At 35.4% G+C, this 25,305-nt stretch overlaps 1 protein-coding gene across 1 annotated transcript in view; it reads left to right on the top strand.

Annotated features, from left to right (window-relative positions):
* STPG2 (sperm tail PG-rich repeat containing 2) overlaps positions 1-25,305 on the top strand; it is a 169,524-nt gene that overhangs the window by 55,582 nt on the left and 88,637 nt on the right. Inside the window, exon 11 of the mRNA XM_026044773.1 lies at positions 7,136-7,301. Coding sequence (XP_025900558.1) covers positions 7,136-7,301 — 166 coding nt within the window. The remainder of the gene's footprint in view (positions 1-7,135; positions 7,302-25,305) is intronic.

Genomic DNA, 25,305 nt, shown 5'->3' with positions numbered 1-25,305 from the left:
TTCTAACCACAAGTCCAAAAAAAAAAAAAAAAAAAAAAAACCCAAAACCACAACCCCGCTCTCCTCCTCTGAAGCACAAGAGTTCTTGTTTATTGTTTTATTTTTACATCTTCGCTCATTTCCTTCTGAGCAATAGTTGTGTGCCATACTCCTCCTAGAGTAGTCTCAAAGTACTCATCATCCCCTGGACTTCTACAATGAGGTTTTAGCTTCTCAAAAATCCTCTTTTGCATTTCTGGCCATGTCCTTAAAATGCAGCTTCTAATCCAGGCCCAGCTGAATAGTTAATTAGTTAATGCTTTCCTTTTAATGAAAGGTAAAAGTTATTGAAATCAAAGGTCTGAAGGGCATGTAGTGAGCAACCCAAAGGAAGTTTTCCCTATTGATATCGTAGTAGGAAGAATAGTAGAACAGTAACATTTTGAATAGAAGTGGATACTGAGCTGTAAATACACTTTTATTTAAGAACATAGAAAAGACAAATAATAAATGAACTTTTTTGTTGCTTACCTCTGTGGAAAATACTGAGTATTTTTAATATATTTAGTTTTGACTCATATATTTTCTCACAGCGTATCATGACTGGAAGAAAATATCCTAAAGTGGGTTTCTGGTGAGTTACATTCCTCAGAACTACTTTTCTTATTTGGCTCTTCATACAGCAGAAAATAAATTAACTTAAGAGTACTGATAAGATTTTTAGGCCTTTGTATCTGCTTGGTGTCTTTTGAGAAGTCAGGTCTATGAAAGGTCCATGAGAACTGAAGCAGAATTTCTTTTCTTCCACCTTTCCTCCTCCGTCCCTGCATTTGTGCTGATTCCTTCAGAAAGAGAGAGATGCCAAATCAGCATTTAATGCCTTGAACAGTGAAGAAGTAGAGATGGGCATTATGGCAATATTAAAAAATGGATCCTTTCCTTTTGGAAATTGTCTCTACACATAACAGGAGCTTGCAGAGATGTTAAGGTGTATATGCAAGTGTTGGAAATGAACCTTGACAATAGTAAATGAAACTTTTGAAGTAAATATTTGAAGAGGAAGWTATAGCAGATATGTATTTTAATGATGTATAACTTATATACAGCTTCTTTTTCCAGACTACCGTATGTTACTTGTTTAATGCAAATATCTGAATGATAACGGAACTTTTTTTAAAAGAAAAACTACCCCTCAAACTATTATCGCGTACCAAATAACCTATCTCTGACTTCTCCTATATGTTGCCTAAATACGACTCTATAACACTGGAAGAATAATTTGTTAAACCTTTACTGAGTCTTGATAACTTGTTGAAACTGTAAGTTTTAAAACAAATGTCTTTTGACTTTTGTATCATAAGAAATAATTAGAAATAACATCTCCATGTTAAATTCCATTCAGAACAAATCCTGATATTATTACACATTCATTGCATTGTCTGAATTTTCTCGTATTTTCTATTGGGTTTGAACTTGATAATCATCATAATAACAAGAAAAAAAGTCTACCTTTATATATAATAATAATAATAGTAGTAGTAATAAATGCAATGGCTAAACTTTAAGGCAATAACAGATTCTGTAATTCTTCAAAGATGATTGTGTGTGAATTGGATCTGATATTTACCATGTCCTATAGCAGTATGTTGTTGGTTTATTCTTTTGTATTTTATTTATTTTAACCTTAGTGGTAAATAGTAAGTTCAGGTAATGCATGGATATGTGTCTACCTGTATTTAGAAACACTTTGATCTGTATATGTGGCATTTAAATTCACTAAATTACATATAGTTTTATGACTTAAGTGGAAACTGGGCTGTTCAAGTATAACATTTTCTCAAATCTTCAAAATATAGAGAGTCTATCTATAGATTTTAAATGTATCCAGCTATTGTTTGAAGGGATCTGAATGGTTGATAGAATTAGTAATATTTGTACTTTCCACTTGCCTATGGTAGCTGGATTTTTTCTATTTTCCTTTGATATATTAAGCCAAAGATTCACGATGACTATGATACAGACATTTAAAAATTATGCAATAAATAATGCAAAAGACAATTAAGTTTAACCCTGCAAAATACATGGAAAAAGTCAGAAGCAACTTTTTAGTATGGCAGTTTCTCAATAATATTAATGAATGATGTAGCCCTTTATAAGGTACCTCATCTTTTTATGTCTATTACGGATATTAGTAAAATTGCATTATATTCTGAATCCAATTGAGTTACAATTACATGACAATTCTTATGCATTTAGATATTTGAAATTGATTTGAATACCACGAAGAATATGATTATATTTTTAAAGAGTCTTTTCTGAAGAATTTCTGTCCCTTTGATAGATATTGCATATCATAAGACTGCTAATCAATCTATTGTCTGTTGCCTGGCAGAAATGGGCAGGCAAGTGAACATATAAGCACCTAGAAAGAGCCAACAAACTAAGGCATGATCCTGAAGTCATTCTTTTGTTCTTCTAATGATGAAAATGTGGGCTACTTGGTATTCGGATAAACATGATGGCTTCTGTTGGATTTGTCAGCTTCTAGTCTTCTGTATATTAAGCAAAATTGAGAATAAAATAAAGAAACATATGGAGCTCAGATAAAAGAAGAAAAGTAAAAAGAAGGAAAGGCCTTTTAACTTAAATGCTTTGATGATTTTTTTAGTCTTAGGCCTCCTGGCAGGTGATGTGTTTACAGATGATCCATAAAAGTACCCAGAAAAGCAGGGCACGAGGTACTAGGCACCCTCGCTCCCTTATTGGTGKTGTAGTCCCTCAGAAGCCTGTCAGATCACGTGTGTGCACTGTGCAGAGACKAATCAGTGGGGATGCTCCTTATCCCTTGTCAAAAATTGCTACAGTCATCAAAGCCRTAGCTAAATGGGAGGTGTTGTCTTGGTGCCTAAGCTAACAAGGACTAGGGATTTCAAAAGTTGTAGAAGCATCAGGCTGAGAAGAGTTCCTTCCTGAAATGGGGTTTTAGGACTTGAGCTATAAAGTAGCCAAGTCTTGGCCATGTGAACAAGGTGTGTTTTGGTGAAGTGCTATAATTGTAAATGTGCCCTTGTAAACTGCTCCTGTGTAACTGTTGGGAGGCTCTCTTAATTTGTGTAATTAGTTTGTATGAGGTAGTATTTCACCTGCTGCAGCCTGATGCTGGTCTTAAGTGTGGTAGTGTTCCATAACATTGTAGTATTCTATTAAAATCCTTGTATTTACAAYCATGCTAATTAGCTTAATGATCTATACATTTGGTCACCTGCATCACTCTGATTTAAAAAAAAAAAAAAAATCAAAATTTCACACATGAGAGAAAAGTGGTGGGTGAACTTTTTTGGAACATAGGATTACCTGTCCAAATCCTTGTACCTGGGGCTAATTTGTACTTGATGATGAGAAAAAAAAAAAAAAAAACCCTAAGACAACAATCCAGGACTTGAGGAACTGAGTTGAAATGATAGTATCTCAATGTTCTCTGGAGATTATTAGATGTCTGTTGTGACGTTAGGAGATGGACTTTTTTTTTTTTTTTTTTTTTTTCTGAAAGTATCAGATGCTTCTATTTTGCACTTCAGGAGTTGTGGTTTTTTCCCCTTTTTTCTTTCTGTACCCCCCCATATCTTTATTTTCTGCTCTTGATAACAGAGGAAGAGGAATGACAGGAGGATGAAATCAAAGTAATCATAATTACATTAGCAGGATGATGCAAGAATTGAAAGCTTCTGGTCCCATTTATTTCATTCTGAATTTGGAGCTTTTCTGTTAACACAGTATAAAAAAGGCACATTCAAATATTTTCCTTTTATATAGGAAAGATATATATTTTTTATATATATATATATATAAGAATAACATTTTATATAAGCTGAATTGTCTTTCAGCACTGGAGCTCAYTTCTTGTTTGCTGTTCCAGTATGCTAACTTTCTGTTTCTCCTGAGTTGTAAGCATATGTGACATTTGCAGAAGAATTTTGAAAGAAAGGAACAGCTCTGTATACTAGAGATTGGTATATTTACTTTTTATATGCTTCTGTTCTGAAATCAWTGATACTCCAAGTATGTGTATACGGTAGCTGGTTGGTAAAGGTAAATTACCTGTTTTATCAAAAACCTTTTGTCTCAGTTCTCCTTGGAAAGGAATTTTCTGTTCATATTTGTTGTAACCTGGGTAGTGTTGGTGAAAATTATAGTATGTCAGTCACAGTTGAGCTCATCAAAGTCGTCTTGAGAGTGACTGTTATTGTCTCTTTGCAGCTGTGTTTGTAGGAAAGAAGCATTGCTTGGGCTATTTTTGCATGCGCTAGAAAAGATGCRTTTTTTGTCTCCATTTTACTTCCCTCTATGGCTATAAAATTTGAAATAACAGTGCTAAATATGAAACTTCCAAATGACAAGAATTTTTCCAAGTTTTCTTTAGGTGTTTCTGGTGTTTATATAACCTTGACAATATATGTAACCTCCYCTATAAATAATTTCTGAGTATTTTATAAAAAATATTTTATAAAAACTGAAGAGAAATTTTGCAGTACTGGGACAAAAATCAAGTCCAACATCATTGTGTGAGTTGATCAAACTTTGGTCCATTTCTCTGCATTGTTTTTGCTAGCACCTTCATTCTGTTCCTCTTTTTTTGAATTGTACAACCCAGCTATAGCACTTTGCTCTGCTTTTGGGAGTGTAGTTTAACAATTGCTTTAAGATTTTGCTGTGGACTTTTACTCTCACTAGAGCTTGTGTATTAAGTAGCGAGCTGTGTCAGCTAAAACTTATAACCTCTCCTCCCCATGGTTTTCATGGTTTGGCTTTTTGTTTCCGTTCTCATACCTGCATGAGACCCTGTATGGCTGCATGGTGGCTTGTGTTAACAGAGGGAAGAGGTGGGAACATCCATGTAAGCCCTTAGGACCCTCCAGGGTCCTTTGTAGGACTGGTTCCAGGATGTATGTGTGTGTCTGTCTCTCTGCAAAGCTGTTCTCTGCCTGCTTGGTCCCAGCCTGTGCTGCTGCCTGGTGGTTTTCATCCCTGGCATGGGCACCGTGAGGTTCCTCTTAGCGCTTTACGGCAGCTGGACAGGAAGGCAGCACAACACCTTTAGCCTAAGCACCCTTAGTTTTGTTTTAGATAGATGTCTAATATTAAGCACTCAGAGAGCACTTAAGCTGCGAGATGACTGTCATCTAGCCAGAGAAAGAGYATGTCATTTAAGAGAACATCTGCTCTCACCAAGTGTGTATATATACGTATAGAATCCTTGCAAACACAGACTAAATTTCTAACTTATTCCTATAAATTTACATAAAATATATAGTTTTCTTTGCGAGAATGCAATATAAGTTGTATTGGCTGAAAGCTGCAGTGTCACACCACTAACAATATTTTTGTAGGAAAAAATAGTATTTCTTCCATGAAGTTGATAAGAAATTCTACAGCTAAAAAGTCCAGAATAAACCTGCTTAAAGTATTTGTTCTTTCTTTTTGTTCCTGGCTAGAATTTGTTAACCTTTGGATCATAGCAGTAGTGGTGCTGGAAATTGTAATGTCTTTAGGTAGAGTTAAGAGCCAACTTAATTTTACAAGGGAAAGATGTTTTCCTGAAAATATTTGTTCTGATTCAGATACAACAGAAGGAAATACAAAAGAGAAGTTGAAAAGCAAACAAACAAACTGCAGCTGAATATAAATCAAATGTTTTAATGTCCATAGGGAAACTTTGTCTGTTAAACTGTTACTTTGGTGTATAACACATGAAATGTCAGTCCATAATTCATCATCATTCTTCATAATTATGTTGCTTTGATGTTGATTATAATATTAATGCCAGGGGATAGCACAATAGTTTTAAAATCAGTAAATGCATAATTGAAATGATTAAATCTGAGTAAGTGCATTTATCTTTTGAAATAAGCATAATTCTCCAGTTAGAACAAAACTATTGTGGCTTGCCCAGATATTCCTTGAAAAAAGCTTTTTACAAATTATACGTGTGTACGTATACCTGCTGCACCACATGAAGGTGCTGCAAGAGGCAGGTGATTTGCTCTTCCATGTGAGATAATTGATATGCAACGTGAAAAGGCTGATGCCTTTAACTCCATACCATCCTTGCAGCAAAAGCCCTGAAACCTGACGTTGTTTGTGGGAGGCACTGCCTGGAAAGCAGGAAGCTCTCACTGCCTCCCTGAAAAGGCTCTCACTGCCTCCCTGAAAAGGCTGAGTCTGACAGCTGCCTGCCTTATTTATTTATTTTTGATTTAAGCAGGGTATTTCAAGGAATAAATGCTCTCTACTAACGCATGCAGGGTTTACTATATTATCTTATGCTGAGCCCCAGATTGGGTAGTTAGGCATACGGAGAAGAGGAAAATCTTACTGATTGGGCCTTGTATAACTTTGTCTCATTTGGGACACCTGAATTTATCCAAGGCAACTGCCAAATCTGTTTCCTGCTGTGGGTAATCTTCACCATCATTCACACTTCCTGCTTTTTTTCACCATCATTCACACTACTCAGCTTTTGGTTGCTGGGATCATTCTTTGACTTTAATCTGCCCCAAGAGAGACGTGTAAAAGATGCTGAGCATTGCAGTCTGCTTGAACACGCATCTGAAATAAAATCACTTGGAATTTGTTCCACTATCCAGTCATACCCCTTGAGTAAGTCTGGCGGTCTGTACCTCTCCCTAGTGCAGTCAGTGTCTTCATTTAATCGCTGTTGTCTTGAAGACAATTCTTCATACTTTTTATCTGAGTCTAGATCATATTGATCAATAGCTGAGGGTTTTAGAGCAGTTGGAAGGGTGAGAAGAAAAACAAGGGTGGATGAGGTTTTTTTTTTCTATATTCACACAATGAGAACAGTTAGAGATGTGTGATGTTGTATCCTCTTCTATATTTTTTTCCTGCATATCAAGTTTTCTCAAGGGCACTGGGAAAAGTATCAGTAGCACCAATGTTCATGCTTCCTGAACTATGGACAATATGGTTTCATATTTTTAAAGCAAGAATATGTAATTGTCAAGTTAAAAAATTACCATAGTTTTCTTTACAACTGGTGTTTTCCTTTACSTTGCACTTACAGTCTTGTAATAATTTGGTTTTTAACAATTTACTGAGCTCTGCATTGTTTCAGTTGATTCTTTCTGCTCTGTTACAGGAAATTCCACCACCAGGGTATTATGAGGTCCAAAAATCCTATGAGAAAACACGTGGGAAAAGCCGCTATATGTCTCCCCGAACAGCACTGGCCAAAAAAAACCAAGGCTCCTTTCTTAGTTCAGCACCTAGATACAGCTTACTTGTGGCTCACAGGGATATACCAGGTAAGTTTAATTTTTGTCCAGGGAAGTACTATCTTATTTACTGGAAACGGCTACAAAATCTTAGTGKTGAGTCATTTAACCATTGATTTTTAGACAACAGTCCTTTCGCTGGATTTATTTAGGTAAGGCTATCCATGTTATACTTCATCTGAGATCATTTATGACCACTTTAGTTTTGCATAGGGCTGTTGAATTGATTATGCTTTTTAATGCTGTTATATAATTAACCTGCTCATTGTCTGTATTTTGTTTTCTCTTCCCCTCATTCTGAGTTCCAGCTTCATTAGCTACAATTTTTTGTGCCTGTGAATTTGTGCTTTCCTCTTGTATGCTATCTTCCCAGAACTTTTTAAGCATTTCTTTTTTTTTTCTTCTTTTGCCCCTAGAGTGCTACTCAGCATTTTGCAGCTATTTTGAAATATTTAGGTATAAAGTCAGTAAAATAAGAACTCATTATTAAATCTTCATTACAATGGAATAAACAGTGAGATTATAGAAACTTTTAAGTAAATACAAATGTAAATCCAACTGATAGTAGGAGCTATTCATGTCTGCTCCTTGGCTGTTTCTGCACATGAAACAAACTAGACGTTTTTGGTGAGTGTTTCCCAAATAAGAGGACATGTGTCCATTTCTTCCCCGTTGGTCGTCATTAAAATTTGTACTTGGAAATGATTTCCATTAAGAGAAAAAAGGTTGCAGGGAGATAGAGATTTTTTTCTTAGTAGTTCCTCAAATGCAGCATGAGACATCTTGATACACTTGTTTGGTGAAGACTTTTGGTCTCCAAATATCAGTCTGTCAGGTTTGCTGGTCTGCAGTCATATTTTTAAGTGAAAAGAATCACAATTAATTTTGGAAGATTTAATTCTGAAACAGAGCTGAAATAACTCAACTGGCAAGTACTTGGCTTCCTGTCTGAAAGTTCTGACAATTCTAAATGAATCAAACATAGATTTGGATAGAAAGAGTTGAGATGTGGAAGCTTTCTGGCAAGAACCAAATATCATTACCAAATGCTTAATTTTGATCTCTGTCACTGCTGGTGTCATAGTAGCTAGGAGATTTCCCCTTCCAAGCCAATTTTATTGATAGTTAAACTGAGTTTAAATTAGATATTTTAGATTTGTTTATTGCTTGGGGAGATTTTTCTTTGGTAGTTATTTTTACCAGTAATTTCTTAGCAAATAAGAGTATGTGCATAATGGATTTCATGACAAAAAGCATGACATGAAGTTTTGAGTAATGCTAGTTTGCTCTTGCTAGCTTGCATTTTGCGGTCCTATTTGTTTACTGTAGAACTATTGCTCTTTAGAGCAACACTTGATAGGATCATTTAAAATTTTGTCTTGTTCCCGAATGACTTAAATTACCAAAAAAATTAACTTTTTTTTGGTAAAAAGTAATTTAATTTTTTTGGTAATTTAAGTCATTCTGGAAGGCTTCTTTAAGGTTTTGAAAAATTCATAGATGACCTAATACCTAGGATTTTGCAATACAATACAGGTGAGAAGGCAAAACTGTTCATAAAACAGAGCATCCACAGTGTTCTCTTTTCAACAGAAAAGAGAAACTGCTGAAACTCCTAACTATTTTTAATGTGGCATCCTTATTTATCTGGTCATTTCATTTTCTGTAACCAAATTAACACTGAAGTGCAGATTTACAATTTGTATAACCTGAATGCTAACCATTTTTTTTTACAAAAGGCATTAGTACGATTCTCCTCAGGCAAAATTGTAATGAAATCCAGATGAATGGTCACTAAGGTACAATTCTTCTATTTCAATTTGCGTAATGTAATATAAGAATTGATTTGAATTCATTTAAAGAAAAATATCTGCARTGAAGTGGAACTTGTTACAAAGCAGTCCCACTTATTAGTGAATTTTCCTCCCTACCTTTATGTAGCTTTTTGTAAGGGGGTCTCATTTAAAAGAAGAAATTGATTTTTTTCTTGAATTTTCAATTAAGTTACCAAAAGATTATTTTGTAATAAATAATTATAGACTCTAACCACCTATCCTCATTGATTATAAATTGTTTCTTAAAATGTGCATGTGTTTRGAGAGAAAAAAATATATAAAATCATTGCATTAGAATTGTCATAGATCTATATTAAGATGGATGTATTATCAAAAATACACTGTGTTTTGTTTGGTAAGTGTCTTGTACTGCACCAGAGACATCTCAGATACTACCTGGGCAGTTTAAAAAATAAATAAAAATACTGCACTACTCCAAAATCTCTTTGGGAGGATGGGGAGCAAAAAACCCAGCCTGAATCTTCATCAAAATATCACTATGGCTTGAGACACAGCCCTAAAATAAATTATTCTAGATTTAAAAAAAAAAATCTTTAAAATTAATTGAACATATCACTTGAAAGTAGTTTTATCCACTTTTTCAATGTGTACAAGCAGTACCTTTGATATAAAAGTCAGTGGTGTGTGAAAACTAATTATTTCTTCTCTTTGGTTGTTGGCTTGTAATAGCGTGTGCTCAGAAACACTGCAGAGTTTGTAAAACAATTCTGTTCTGTGACTGTTCCATTGTGTGCATCCCAAAGCTATTACTCAGTTGTTTTTTTCTCTTTTCGTTTGACCTTTTCTTAAGGAAGCCTCCTTGTGTATTAAAACATTGCTTTTATTTTAAATCACAGTGGTTTTACTTCTGTGGCATTCTGTATGTATACTACTGGAAAGAAAAGCATTAGGTCTGTTGGACCTGACTCTGATCTGTGTGAGGTGTATTTGAAACAGCTGTCATTATTCAGGATTAACACCAGGTATTTGTAGAATTAAATGCAATAGTACAGTTGAGTAAATATAGTTGAGGTCAGTGAGTTTGGTTCTTCCATTGTTCATATGTTAGATATGATCAATGTTTATATTTATGGAGCAAACTTGGCTCTGCCATCTTAATTTTTATCTAGACATCTAGAAGTATCTAGAAGTTTCTTGTTTTATAACCTTGTATATTTATTATATATGTGCATACAAAAAATATTGTTATTTGTAATGACAAGTCCACTTAAAATGCCTGTTCTTAGAAATTTGTATTTATGAGGAGTCCCTGCCAATTTAATAAGTAAGCAATACTTGCATATTTCAAAGTTTAATCATTAAAAAGCAGTCCTAAGTGTGAAAATTAGTTAGGGAAAGTCAGTCATGCAAGAAAAGGTCAGTGAGTATAGATTACCATTCAGACTGTGATGCCTTTCATTTTTGACAAGAAATAAAAGTCTGGCAGAAGCATTAGTGTCAACTGCAGAGAAGAGACTGCAGATGCTAACAGAAGGGTTTCTATATCTGTAATCTACACTTACTGTAAAACGCTGTAAGAAAATTCTCAGAGAAAGAGCAAGAGAGAATAGGAGAGAGAAAAGTAAAATTGCCTATCAAATATCTTTTCTTTAGCAGAGCTGAAGAAAAAAAGGCTACGGTAAGTTGATGTGTTCTGTGTTACATTGTTCCCACTCGCCTTCCTCCATATTTTCAGGAGGAGTTGGTTGCTTTTGGTTGAATTAAACACGAGAGTCTCAAATACCTTCCTTCTGTGCTCATGAAATTTGGTAGCCTGGTAGAGGAGATGGAGGCTTTTGCTTCATCCCTTGTCGTACTAAAGGATATAGTGGGAGTTGAGTTCTTATTGGAGAAACTCCATGAAAGAGAGAGGTTTTGTGAACTTCTGTGGGCTTTCAAAAAGAGCCCCAGAATTTGCCACAGGGTAATTATTACTCCTACACTGTAGTAGAGGTACAAGCATTGGGGAGGGGATGTTGTTGCTTAAAAGGAGTTCTCTAAGTTTATGAAACCTCAAAGTGTAGGGGTAGTGTTGAAACCAGTTATGATTCTCAAATCCTCCTCTGCAGTCTTGAGGCAATTCATACTGTGGTTTAAAGACCATAGATAAAACTTTCATGTCCAAAATTGTGTCATTAATTTTAATTCATAGCAACCTAGGAGACTTKCATCTGTGTTTGTGGTGTTTGGCTTTTGAAGGATGTTGTTGCATAAGGTGACCATGGGAGCCTCTAGAGCTTGTGACCCACCTGAGGCTGCTGTGTAAGCACCAGAACTTTGTTGTTGTTGTTAATGCACTCTYTCTGGGCAAAAGTTCATTTGGAGTAGCTAGATGACTGTGTGGCTTGGTTTTTGGTATTTAAATTCTACTGCCTATATTTGKAAACAGCTTTAAATTATTTAGTAAATTTTGCATGTTACACATTATTGTATTGACTCAATTGTAAGTCAAAGACATGATGGAAGCACAATTTCCTCTTTTAAAACATGAGCAAACCTCTTTTTCTTGTCTGAGAGAAAGGACCAGAGTTCAGCAGAGGGCTTTTCTGCTTATCTTTAAGTGGCAACTGAGCAAGCAGAAGATGGGGATAAATAGAGGGTGCGGGGCAGCTGTCTTCCTAGTGGAAGCAGTGGATGCACTAACATATTTTTTCTGCTCATGAGCACGTCAATGCATTAGTGCAGAGGCCACAAACTGACAATTCAGCACTGTCAGTCTTTGTACCAGTCTGGAATGAGTCTTAAATGGCAAGTCCTTGCCTGTGAAACTGTTAAAATTTCTTTTCATACTAGAAATGTCCCTGAAACATTTCTGCATCAGTAAGTATCTATCTATATGGGCCTGCCATTTTATCTATCATCAGGGAGCTGTAAAAGCAAATTTATAGTGCTTTTTCTGTGGAGGTATTTTCTTACTAATCTACCATCCAACAGAAAATGGATTGAGCTTATGTCTTTTTGTATTTTTTTTTTAATTCCCAAAGGTGTATTGAAATTAGAGGGAGAAATAGATCATCAGGTCTTCTTTGAGCCCAGCTGAGTGGCATTGGGAGTGGTGGCTGTTTGCCTGTGGCTGCTGGGTCTGGAGCCAAAAGCCTGTGGATTATCAATAGCCAAAAAAAGTACAAGGGAGAGAAGTTCCCATGCCGCTAGCAGTGGGTGTGGTTATTGATGGTGGCTCAGCAGGTAGGTTTTGCATATAAAACTGACAAAGTTCTCATCTACATTACACTCTTTTTATTTTTCTTTTATTTTTCATTTTTTTGGGAAATCTTTCATTCAGGTATTGGCTTGGTCCTTTCCTGTTTATTTGGCAATGACTAATTAGATGACCACATGCACTGACATAGCTGTAGTGCTTTTCCCTGTACTTTGTTTGAACATTAAATAATAACATTAAGAATTTAGAAGAAAAAAAAAAAAGGAAAGTACCACATGAATGAAAGCAAACAAGCAAACCAATGTACCTGCTGCTTTGGAATGAAATGGACCTGCTTTTATGTCTTACCTTTTTCAAATTTTGAGATTTTGGAGAGTCTATAGAGTTAAACAAATTGTAGTTAAGGATCTTGATGCTAATGCTGTAGGAGCAGGCTTGTGCAGTTGTCCCCAAAGCAATATGAGAATGATCAGCTGATGATGAAATGGTTTGAAATAATGAGGCTTTTGAGTGTAATGATGTAATTGGGAATTTTAAGTATTGCTGGCTCTCAGAGCAAAGTGCCAGCCATGTTTTGCAGAATGAACTAATCTAACAGGACAAATAAAACTGAGGATTCATAATGGGATTATTATTGCAATATGCTGTGTAATATTTTTGAAGGTAATTCAGTGCTGACTTGCAATTCTACAGAGTGCATTAAAACTTCTAAAATAGTTGGGATGACAACGATCTACTTAAAAATGTTGAATTTGCCTATGTTATGGTGAGTGAATTTTGAAATCTGCATGTGGAAGGCTAGTTACTTTCTATGCCTACCTATCACTTTTGAGTCTGTGGAAGTTTGGTTTTATCTCTATGATATTTATTGCACCGACATCCACGAGGCTTAGCTCTGCTTTCAGAATTTTGCAGCACATATTTCAGTCCCTGCAGCTGGGGCTATTGTCAGTTTTGACTGAAAACTGAAGTGGGCTAAAATCAGACCAGGATGTCATCTGCCATTGCTACGAGCTGGCAAAAGTGCATCAGCYGTGTAATGGCCTCATCATGGGACTCAACAGCAGTAAAATCAGTTGAAAAGTTTTGGATCTCAGCATGTCTGAACACCTGGAAGACCGAAGATGTCGTCTCCCTTGATGGGTGCAAGTATGTGTTTTAAGGGACGCACTCTTATTTTCAGTGACATAATATAGGAGTTTTACCTTACTGTTAGTTATACTATGGAGTGGACTTGGTAGCTTATGTTCCCTTTGCAAAGTGCAGAGGAAACCATAAGCTTAATTAAAAGATATTAAATGGGAAATAGATTTCGAACTCATAAGCTGATGGTGGGTCTGTTGATACACCCGTGTGAGATCTACAGCTGTACTGAGATCTTTACTGGAATTTTGGTGATAGGCATTTTACAGAGGTGTTTTTGTGAGATGTTCGTAAAGCTCATATAGTCTATACAATGGAAATAACATCTTTGAGTTATTATTTTGAAGAAATGTATGTGTAAGTCCCAATTAAGACTATATTTTTTAAAGAATTTAGGGTTTTTAAAGAACAGCAAAAAAGGGATTTTAAAAAGTGAATGTAGTGTGGAACTCTATTTGGAATATGTTGTTCTCAGCCAATATAGTGTGAACAAAAATGCAAAACTATATTTATTACAAAGATTTGAAAATTGTTTTTACTTTCAATTGGTATTGGTACATTTTGTTTTTATGTCTGAAATCAAAGCAATTTAGGTATGAAAAATTGCTCCCCATTGGGTGGGGGAAGAGGTGTGAATGAAAAGCCTTGGATAGTGCTTCAAGCAACTTGTTTTTGCCTTTGAAGTAATTTTTTTAGGATAGAATAACTTGACCTGTAAATGATGATATCGTTCACTTTTTTTCCAAATGTAATGCTGATGGTAGCCCTGCATTGTTATAACGACACATTCACAGCAAAATGTAGAAATGTAGAAATTTCCCTTATTAAAATATTGCCAAGGAGCAGTGGTGCTGAGCTGTTTTTTGCTGGTGGGTGGCCATGGATTTGCAGGGACTGATCACAGGAAGCTGATCTCCAAACCAGGGGGGCGGGGTACCAAAGGGGTAGGGGCAAAGATGGGACCAAATACTGCAGTTTTGGGAAGCAAAGGGAAGGAGAAAGAGCTAAGGATGTGTGATAATAGAACTGGGGAGTAAGAAAATATGCTGTCTCCTGTGGCATGTGTGATACTTGGGGGTATTCTTTGGGAACTATTTTCCTCTGTACCCCATAATGAAATTATTCATGCCACTAAAGATGTCAGAAGTTTATTTTAAAATTGTCAGAGGTTTGTTTTAAAAAATCAGCTTGTAATGTTAGAATGAGTATGCCACATTCTCTAGAATATAACCTTTGAATTTCTAAAAATCCAAAGGAGAGCTATTCTGAGTTGAGCACCATTGAAAATAATTCTCAACTATCTCTCAAAAAATCTCATTAGGAGGCATTACTAATCACACTGTCATTAGAGATTTCAATTAGCAACTGTGATATTTATAGAAATCCTTTCTATTTGTAATGTAGTCACTTTGCCATTTATAAACATAGTTATAACTTGTGAAAGTACAAATGCAGAATGTAGTCAACAGTAGAAATCCAAATAATGAACAAAGGCTATATTGAGATAATGCAAGGCTTATTTCTTGGTTAATTCTCTCAGCTAATTTCATAGTTCCATATTTCTTTGAAAAATAGTTCTTACCAAAGTAGTTCATATCAAAATGAGAAAAGACACAATTATCTGAATGAGACTAAAGGGAAATGTAGTGGCATTTGAGAGAAGCATTTTGGAATCATTTAGATTTTTTTAAAGATTGCCAGATGATAATGATCATAACAGTAAGCATTAAGGATATTAATGAGCCACTGTAAAGCCAGAAGATTGTATTTCATCTTAAAGAAAGATTGCTTGCTGTACTGAAGTCAGAAGCGTTTTTCCTTGTTGTTTTGAAAATGCCAATGGAAATATTTTAATTTTTCTATAAAGTAAAAGGACTAGATGAGAATTCAGAGAGAGAGAGGAAATGGACAACATTCATTTCACAGTGATTAATGGAACAGATTTTAAAAAACTGATAAGGAGACTTTAAAAAACAGAATCTGATTGAGACAGATCACAGCATATCCAGCCATTCCAGTAGCAGGAAGTTGTAGTACTTATTTTCCCAAAGTGAATCTTCAGGGAATAACAGCTTGGTAAAAACAATTTAAATGTCTTCTTAACCACCTATAGAAGTCAGTTATTTTTAAGAACATAAAGTATGCAAATATACTAATGGTAGGGATTAAACAAGCAAAAATTGTTCCAGTTTTTCTGACATTAAAATTCTGTCATTTACCTGCAATTAATGCTACTGCATGATTTGTGGTCTTCCTTGTAGCTAGCAGCAGGAATGCGGTGGCAACGTTCATGCATGTGGTAAACATCAATATTTGAATGCTGTCCTTGGTAATATAAAGTTTTAGAGACAGAAAATGGAAGAAGTTAACTTGCCTTTTCCTGACCTTAGTGAGATATTCCATCCTGTTCTAATGATATTCCCAAAGAGACATGGTAGAAATGTAGATTTACACCTTGAAGTGTAGGAAGCACCATTTGTTAAATTAACTGGATGGGAATTATTGCTATTACTTTATTGCTTCATGTGATGGGTTAAGATCAGTTATGGAATAATCTGCTAAGACTCTAAAATTTAGACTTCCACCTATTTTCTTCATCTTCAGTTATTTTTCTTTAAGTATCTTCAAGTGTCTTTTCTTATGTGTCTTCTGTCAGGATGAGAAGGAAGTCAKATCAGGAGCTGCCTCATGTGGCTTTCAGCTGTCTAGAACTTCCCAACCTGAGCAATGCATGTTTGGCCAATACTGAAATCAGTGACAGAAATTCCACTTTGAGTGGAACCTGTTCTTTCAGGATGAAGGTCTTGGTGCTCTCTAGCCTATATTGTTCATATAATAACARTTGTGGCAAACAATTGCCCTGAAACAATAGCCCTGATTATAGTAAAGAATTCAAATGGCATCGGCAGTTGCACTTCCACAAGATATTTCTTGTACGTATTCTCTGACAGTGATTATTTTAGTTTATTGTATTTTATTTTGTTGGAGGGGACTGCAGGTAAGGGAAGGGAAAAGGAACCAATTTTTAAATTTCATTCTGCAGCTAGAGATGTTGTCTAATGCTTTCCTCACATTTTACAAGTTTGTATGCTAAACATTAGCTATTTAACTGCAGTGTGTTTTATTTGTAGTACAATTCTAAGAAAAGAATGCAATTTGTTTTTTTTTCTGCTCAAATTAAAAGTAATGATGCAAAGCAGCCATTAAAAGACATTATCCAGCTCCAGTGACTTAAAAAATTAGTTTTTTCTCTAGCATATTGCAAGGTAATGGTGAAATATAGGTATGCAGGTTCCAGTGTTATGCTTATGCTTACTTTTAATTTGCTTTTATATTTCAGCATATGAAGAAGTGCAAAAAGTGTATTATTAACAGCTTGACAGTCAGTGTAGTTGAACTGCTTTCAGTTAAATTAAGCAGTACGCATGCATGCCAGAGGATCATAGCAGTATTACTTATGTGGATGCAATTTTAGATGATCATGGTGAAGTATTTTCTATTTTTCCACCTTGACACTACTTAATGCCATTTTAAAGCACCAGGCTTCCTGGCCGCTATATTAGAGTAATGGTAGTAAAAGTAGTTTTGTTGAATTTTGTATTTTCTCCTTTGAAGGATTAGATCGCTAGAAATAAAACCCTCTGTAGAAAAGTAGGCAACACAATCCTTAGTAGTACTGTTTATCCAGATTTTATTTTTGATCCAGTGCTTCTAACCTTTTCATTTAGGTCCCTTCTGATTTTACTGATTTCTGAAGCTATTGGTCTTGTAAATTATGCAAGTTAAAAGTAAAATTATGCCTAAATAGAAGTTACAGGTAATAATGTCCCATTATTATGTGGGTAACTGCATGGAATTCTTATTATATAGATAAGTGATCTTGGGTTTTTCACAGGTTCTTGCTCTATGGGAAGAGAGATCAAATAATCAGAATTTTTGCATCTGCCTGCCAGTAGAACATTCTTGTGTATTTTTTTTTACATGTACTCTACATTTTAAAAGTAGTAACCTTTAAATAAAACTTAATTTCATTATGCTATTACACTTGTTTCCTTTGCTTTTTAACAAGATTTTTCATTGTTGGAAAACACTTGGCCGCAGCTGGTAGTGCAGAAATTAAGTTTTCATCCTCATTCCTGCTATTTTTGTATTCAAAAACTGGTAAATACAGATACCACAAATACAGTAAGTGGCTTCTGGAGGTTGGAAACTTAGCTATGGAAATGGGTCCTGGAAAGCTTTACGTATTTAATGACCTTGTCGTTGCCAGATACATAAGATATTGCATCTGATAGGCAATTTGCTCAGTGCAACAGCAGCAACATTTTATGCTGATCTTACCTTGTAATTCAGATGCACCTAGGGTTGTTTTTCCRAAGATGCTGTTCATTGTTGTCAAAGAGCAAGTGCTAAATAGTCAGCCTAAGGAAATAAAGCAAATAACACTGGTATGAGTGAAAATTATAATGCTCTCTTCTGGCTTTGTAATTATTGAACAGATGTGAGATTATTTCTCAAACTTGTTTTGTAATCATCTTGTCTATTGGAAGACCAATAATAACTTGTTAATGTGATGCTTTTTAGGGTAGCTGTACACTACTAAAGGGCAATACAACCTCTTGGAATAATCTTCTATTCATAGTTATTGCTTTAATTTCTATTCCTTCAGAAGAAAAGCTGCTAGAATGATTTGGATACATTTTATCAAAATAAAACTTGTAATGAGCTAAAATAATGTCTGCCTAGGGAAGAGTAAAATGATATGCCTTGATATTGCATTTTTCTAAAATTTAGCAGAAAGTATTCAAAAGTATAAGGATCYTTAAAAACTGGTGTGAACTGTACAATCAGAAAGGAGCAAGCTTCCAATAATTTAATGTATCTTGCTATACAAAAGCATACCAAAAAAATCAGCTAAGATAAAGTGCATGCATTTCTGTAAGAAGGACTATTTTCATATACATCCTAGGAGCTTAATGCAAAAGGTGCTCCTGTTTCTGCTGTTTGAGCCAGAGCATTTCTAAGTGAATTAAAAGTTTTGAAAATGATATTCTATTGACCTTCTAGAATTGATAGTTTTTTAGAAAGCATCATCTAATGTCTTATGAATGAAGACAATAGACAGCTCTTATTGACTTCAGTGATCTTTGGACCGGGTCCTCAGGATATTCATCATGTGATTTTTGTTGTTGGTTGCTTTATTTTCTTTATTGTAGATAGATGCTAGGAACATTTTAAAGGGAGATTGCAAATATATGTCTTGTCATTTTCTTTCACTTGACTTCTATACTGCTTTTACWATGTTTGATTGTTCACATATAGGTGTACCCATACACAGCATTATTAGCTGAAGAAGATGTAATAATATATGTAAAAAGTGATTTTTATGTGTATTTATGTCCTTTTTTATGTCCTTTATTATCTTAATGCAGAATCTCCAGGCAACTTGCCTTTATTTATTATGCTATATAAATAGTTATTCTAAAACATCTAACAGCTGATAGAGAAACAGCTGAGACAGCTGTGGAATCAGAAGGTACTGGGAGTTAGTGTAGACCCTCTTTTGGTAGTTGCTGGAATTCTATGAGAACCCTTCTGTGATACTACGGTGTGAAACAGAGTTAAAGGGAGTACCTGAAGTCACACGAGTGCTGTGCTCAAGTTCCTTCCTAGACGAGGAAAACTGGATGTTTGAATTCCTCCCCAGAGGCTCTTTTTCCCATGATGATATGTTGTTTTTGTTCTATGTAATTTTAAGAGAAATGGATCTATTGCATACAGCCAAATTATATGGGAGCTACAGCAACTTGATCTCAGGTGTTGCTCATGTCCTCCCATTTGGGAGGTGCATTTTTCAGGTGGTTCTAGCATTGGTGGGCTGCTCTGGCAGTAGCCTTGGTGAAACACAGAGCAGGAGGCTGGAGTTTGACTGCTTTGCAATGTTTGGGAAGCTTTGAGATCTCGATTTAGGTCATCTTACAGCTGTGGACAGAATGGGCTTGAAATGAGTGGCCTTGCTCAGGGGAGCCGCTGTGAACTGCAGTGCCTGCATCATGCTACCAGAGGGCTGCATTTCGGGCAGGGTGAATGAGTCTGTAACCGATTGTCAGGGAATATTTCCCTTGAACACCTGCATTATCTGAATGAATTCTGGAGGCTTATAGCAGGGAAGGAGCAGGGTATCAGCTATATTTAACCAGGACAGTCCTTTTCAGTTGGTTAAGGAAGGTACTTGAAGAAATCAGCTTCTGAAGATGAAATCAATGGTGTTTACCTGGCTGGGTTTGCACAAGCCACTAATAGCTTTTTTTAACGACTTCCTGGGCAAATGGGTTTGGTGCCAGGAGATCCTTATCTCCGGAAAGTGTTTTCTTTCATTGAGGATCTCTCACCTAGCATTTCTTTTCAATACAATGACAAATTTGGAGGTAATTTTAATGGCAACTCAACCTTGATTGTGAAATAAGCTCTTGTATAATTGCTGGTCTTTCATGGTATGATTCATGGTTCCTCAAGTCTATTAGTTGCTGTTGTCCTCATGCTGTTATGCTGGAATCCTGTTTTGCTTACTTCACTTAAGATGAACACCCTCACTAAAGAAGTTTGACAAAGTTAAAATTTGGATTTGTTTAATAGCATATAAATTATTTGTTCGGCAATTATGTGTACTTCAAGTCCATCTAAATCATTTCCAATAACTCTACGATTGTATGCACTGCAAGGAGAGGAGAAAATGGTGCTGTGCAGAGTCACAACATCAGAGCAGCGTGTGAGCAGCGATAGTAGCCATATGGTGAGTCACTTGATTTCATTGTAAATGAAATTTGCTGTACAGTATTGCTTTTTGGACTGTGTTTTCCACTCAAGTTGCTTTGTAGGGATTAAATTAAATTCATTCTAGGGTACATAGTTTCAGGGACTGCAACAGTTCCTATCTGTTTGAAATACACCGTGCCTTTTTTAGCAGTGTAAGAGAAAGTTCAAAAGACAGTTTTACACCTCATTGCTTCTTTTCATAACAGTTCTCATACTTCAACTGCAAGATTTGATTGAATACAAATTGAAGTGAACCCATGTCAGAAGGGAAATAGCAAAATCATACAGAGGAGCGATGCTTTGCTCTTTGCAAGCAGCGGTAAATGTTGTATCAGTACAGTTACTTAGAGCTCAGGCAGAAGGTTTGTGCGATTTGAGTAATAGCTGTATTTAAAATACTATGAATGCAGAGTACTTGCTCTCCATAAATCTTTTCCAGGGTATGAGTTTACTTGCGTCTCAAGTAGCAGATTCCAGTGAGATAGTCTCTCTAACCTTTCACAGGAAAATGGAGAGCTTTGCAAAGTTGTAAATGTCTGAGTCTCCATTTCCAGGGATGACTAGACCAATACTTTTTGACTAGACCAATGCTTTCTACTAAGAGCAACAAAAGGAAGAGTAAAGGGGGTGGTAAGCCATGCTGCAATACTGTGGTGGCAAATTTCTGTTCCTTTCTGTCATACAGTGTGTGCTTTCCAGAAAGTAGTATCTTTAAAATTCAGTTATGGTTTTCACTCGATAGCTCACGTTTCTAAGGCCGCCGAATGCCAATATTATGTTAATTGGCTGGTTGAAAGTAGCAGCCTTGGGTACCTTCAAAAAAAAATTTCTAGTGTTTTGAAGCTTTTCGTTGCTGTGTACGATACCAGGAGTTGCTGTGTAAGTCTCAGTCATTGCTGACCTTCTCCTTATCAGGAAGCACAGAGCAGAGCTCTGAAGAGTATTTGATAACATACTCAAATTTACTCAAAGCACTGCAGTCTTGGTTTCTGGAAACGTTCTGCTCCATTAGGAAGAAAAAAAAAAAAACCCAAACTTTCATAAAGCTTTTATGAAGCTGAGCAAACAGTGTTTTGTACAAGTAGAGTGTCAGCAAAAGACAAAAGAATTATAAAGTTTTTTGCTTCCTAGTTTTGTGTTCTTTCAAGCAGTTGATGAAATCGATATAATATTCCACTTTCTTCCCGCTTTTTCACATTAGGTATCAAGTTCCAGTAGTATTTGTTCAGTTGCTGGACATTTCTCATACTTCTTAGTGTCTCTGCGTTGTGCTCGGCAGTGTCTCCTCCACTGTGTTGTGCTGTATGCCTATAGCTTGCTTACATTTGTCAGCTCTTCTAACTGCTGACATATATTTAAAAATACTGGCCCTTTTTTCTTCTCCTTTTAACCTAGATTTTTTTTCCTGGTTGTTTTTTAATCCTTGTAAATTTTGGGACAGGTTCTTGCTTAGAGAATTGTATCATATTTTTATACATCCTGTTGTGGTGATTGCTTGGTATAATTTTATTCAAGGTGGTTGTGTGTATGTGCACATGTGTGCCTATTTTTTATTCTGAAGCATAACTCCAGTTAGTTTTATAATGGAGAAAGATGGAGAAAAAAAAATACTTCCCACCCAATAGAGCCTGTATCCTGGGCAGAAATCATCACTCCCTCAAGTTCCCTCCTTATTGCTTTAATCTGGAGTTCCTGATTTATCTATCATAAATAAAGGGGAAAGAAGTAAAGGAGAAAAGTGTTTTCTAACTTGAACTTTTTCTTTTCTTCTGTGTCTTATGTAGTGTAGTGATTGATGGAAATAGTTGTGTGTTTTTTTCTTGAGGAAAAAAAATGCATCTAAAATAGACTTTCTTGCATTTGAATCTTGACATCTGTCCTCCTTGATTGTGGGGGGTCCTTATTCATTCTTCAGAATAGGTTCCAGAAAATTAATTTGGGCATTTGATTCTCCTGCAATGTAGACAAACTCCACCCAGCTTTTAGGAGAGCAGAGAAGTGTCTGGGTTCTCCGGGGGGCTTCATTCCTTCTCTCAATATTGTCTTTTATGTGAAAATGTCTTATGTAACACATGCGATGCCGCTTTGGCTCCAATAGATGAAAATATATCATGTAAGAAGCACTAATAAGTGAAATTATCTAGGGATCAGCAGTGACAAATTTGGGGTTGGATTATACTCTGTGCATGACGTTACCTAGAAAATGATGTGYGACTCTCTCCAGTATTTCAGGCCGCTTTATCTACCCGTTAGCAAGAGTGACTGGAAACAAGCTGGTAAGTTCCATACTGTTGTTGGCTCACAACCGCTTGGGGAATGCTTCTTGGTCTCCTTCCACATTCCCAGGAATTACTTTTGGAGTAATTTCTCTAAAGATCACAGTCATATTTTACTGAATAGCCAGTCAGCAAATGATTGTAACTTAGAATATTTTGTAGTTATTTCATATAWAATTTTTTAATCCATGTGAATAACCCAGTAGTGCTACCTGCTTCTACAAACTATTTATCTAAAAGTAACCGTGCACTGTGCCATGCGTCCATATGTTCTGTGTTCCTGTGTTTGCTTTTAATTATAGAAAGTTTTAGTTATAGGAAATACCAAAAGGTTTTTATCCTGAAAAAAAAAACAGAACTGCATTGATCCATTTTTTAAAAAAACAAAATTATTATCAAAATGAATAAAATATTAAATAAAACTTGTATTAGCACAAAGCCTAGGACAAATTGGAGTTGCTTTATACCTCTTGTGGTAGCTTTTGATAATTTTTAGATTGTGTTTCTAACATAGACCTAGATTTTAAATACAAAAGGTGGGTTTATCCATTTTGTTTTTGTTAATTCTGTATAGCTCAATGAAATATACAAAGTTATTCTCTTTATAGAATGCTAGAGATTGTTATTGTTTGGAAAAAATATTTGTTTTCCTTCAGCAAACTTTTATTACCTACTGATGTAACTTTGTAGTGCTTTGTAGTGTAGAAGTATTTCTTCTGAAAATCATGTTTTAGTTTAACATCAGGAAGCTCAAAACAGCCTCTGAAGTCTTGAAAAGCATGTCTATGTTTACAAAAGTGTATTTTGAACAAGGTTCTTTTTGTTCCCCTCACAAAGAAAAAAGATGAGTTGTGTGGGGAGGAAATCAATCTCCCAACTTACAGATGTTATGCATGGAAGACTTCTGATATATTTTCTTTTTTTGTGGGTTAGCAATGCTGTTTACAACAATGAGAAATAAAAAGATTATTCTCCATCAAAAGGTTATTTGTTTGATTCTTTGGTGGAGCACTCATAACATTACTTGAAATGGCAGAATGAAAAGCACAATTTCCCTCCCCTATAGCACTTTGTTCTTTCTCTTTGATAAGATTAATGATAGTTGTGTTATCAGTTAAGCAATGAAAATTTCTTTCAGAAGAGCCCATAAGAAAAGAAAAAGCATAAACCTCTAAGAAAAAATAATGAAATATTTAATTTGAAAAAAAAATTACATCAGTAAATGGTTTCCAATCAACTGGTTRTGAAATACCCAAGCAGAATTAACTTGTTGACATTTTTACTGATTTTTCTCACTAAATTAAGCCAATCAAGTAGAATGAGGCTGTATGTTGTTTGTTTGTGTTGAGGTAGTTCACAGCACAGGTACCAGTTCTAATAATTGCAAAACAAGGCTGGTTAAATTTATTTGACAATAACATGTGTCTGTCAGTCCCCAGCACTGTGCTTTGCCTGGTGTTTATTTGGATAAACCACTGAGTTTGTGCTTTTCAGATACTTAACCAGATAGAGCTTACAGTAGAGCCAGTGGTTCCCTCCAAAAGATCCCTGTTTCAGAGGGAAATAATAATATTCTTCAGAAAGTTGTGTTTTGATTTGATGAAAAGCCTGTGTTCAACCTCTGAAACAGTAACCTTGATTAGATTTGGTACTTTTTCAAATATTATGATTTCTGGATACTGCTATTAGTAGATTAATGTGGATATCTTGGCAATGAGTCAAATTGGGTATATTTTGGGCTTTAAGATCTTACTTGAGCAAGACTATGTATCTTTCCTATATTCATATGAATACAGAATTTATTTTTTCAGTCTTTCTCAGTTTTTCATATTTTTGCCCCTCAGATAATACACACTTACTAAGTTTTCCACGCAACATGCATAATCAATAGTCTACTAAATGCATAAATTGATACAATAGGATAGCATATTTGTCATTAATCTTTTTTTTCCATTATTAGCTCCTGACCTGGAAATCTCAGTAAAAAGAAACCATATTTTCTAGCCTGATTATCAGTCCCTTTTATTCACTTAATTCGGGATTTTTTTTCTATGTAAGAAAAGTATATTGAAGATAGTAAAGCTTGTTGAAATCCTGAAGGAGAGATATTGCTTTAAATTTGCAGTTTTGCACTGTGAGGAAAGGGCTTTTAACACCTTAATTTTTCCATAGAAACAGATCACAAATTCAAAATTAGATCTTTTCTGTCATTCTTGTTTGATTTCCTTCCCCTCTCCCCACTCAGTATTTCTGCATTACTTGTCAATCTTTCTAKGTTATTCTTCTCTGGTGTGGAATAGACCTTAAATTCATCTCATTCATTCTTCAACGTTTTGTAATTTTTAGCTGAAATGGTGTCTCCTCCCTGCCCTTACRTTTCCTTACTTATTCAGCTTTATATCACTTGCTATACCTCTAGTAAACTTATCTAGGTTAAAAAGGCTGTTCCAAAGAGAATATTTCTGTATTGATTTATGAAAAGCCCCATGCTAATCAGCATGATATTTATAGAATCCTTTGCCTTTATAATTCGTCACTGCTACAGGTAGATAAGATGGTGTCTCTGGGCTTTTGGCTTTTCCATGCTGTTTTTCATACTTGCTTACATGAATGGTGAAGCCATTTCAAAGTCAATACTAGAAATAACATCAAAATGCATTGCCAGATCAAATAAGGACATTAAATTTGCAACCCTTTATTTTATAATCAAAAAATGTCTACTGTAGCAAGGCTCAATGCTGTCTGCAGTCTGAGAAAAGCAAGATGACATTACTTTAGAGGAAAATTTATATGGGATATCAAAG

Source organism: Nothoprocta perdicaria, unplaced genomic scaffold, assembly GCF_003342845.1.
Source record: "Nothoprocta perdicaria isolate Ctin4 unplaced genomic scaffold, notPer1 scaffold_381, whole genome shotgun sequence".
In the NCBI taxonomy this organism is placed as follows: domain Eukaryota; kingdom Metazoa; phylum Chordata; class Aves; order Tinamiformes; family Tinamidae; genus Nothoprocta; species Nothoprocta perdicaria.
Note: the sequence above shows the minus strand (reverse complement) of the source record. Positions and strands in the feature narration are given on the sequence as shown.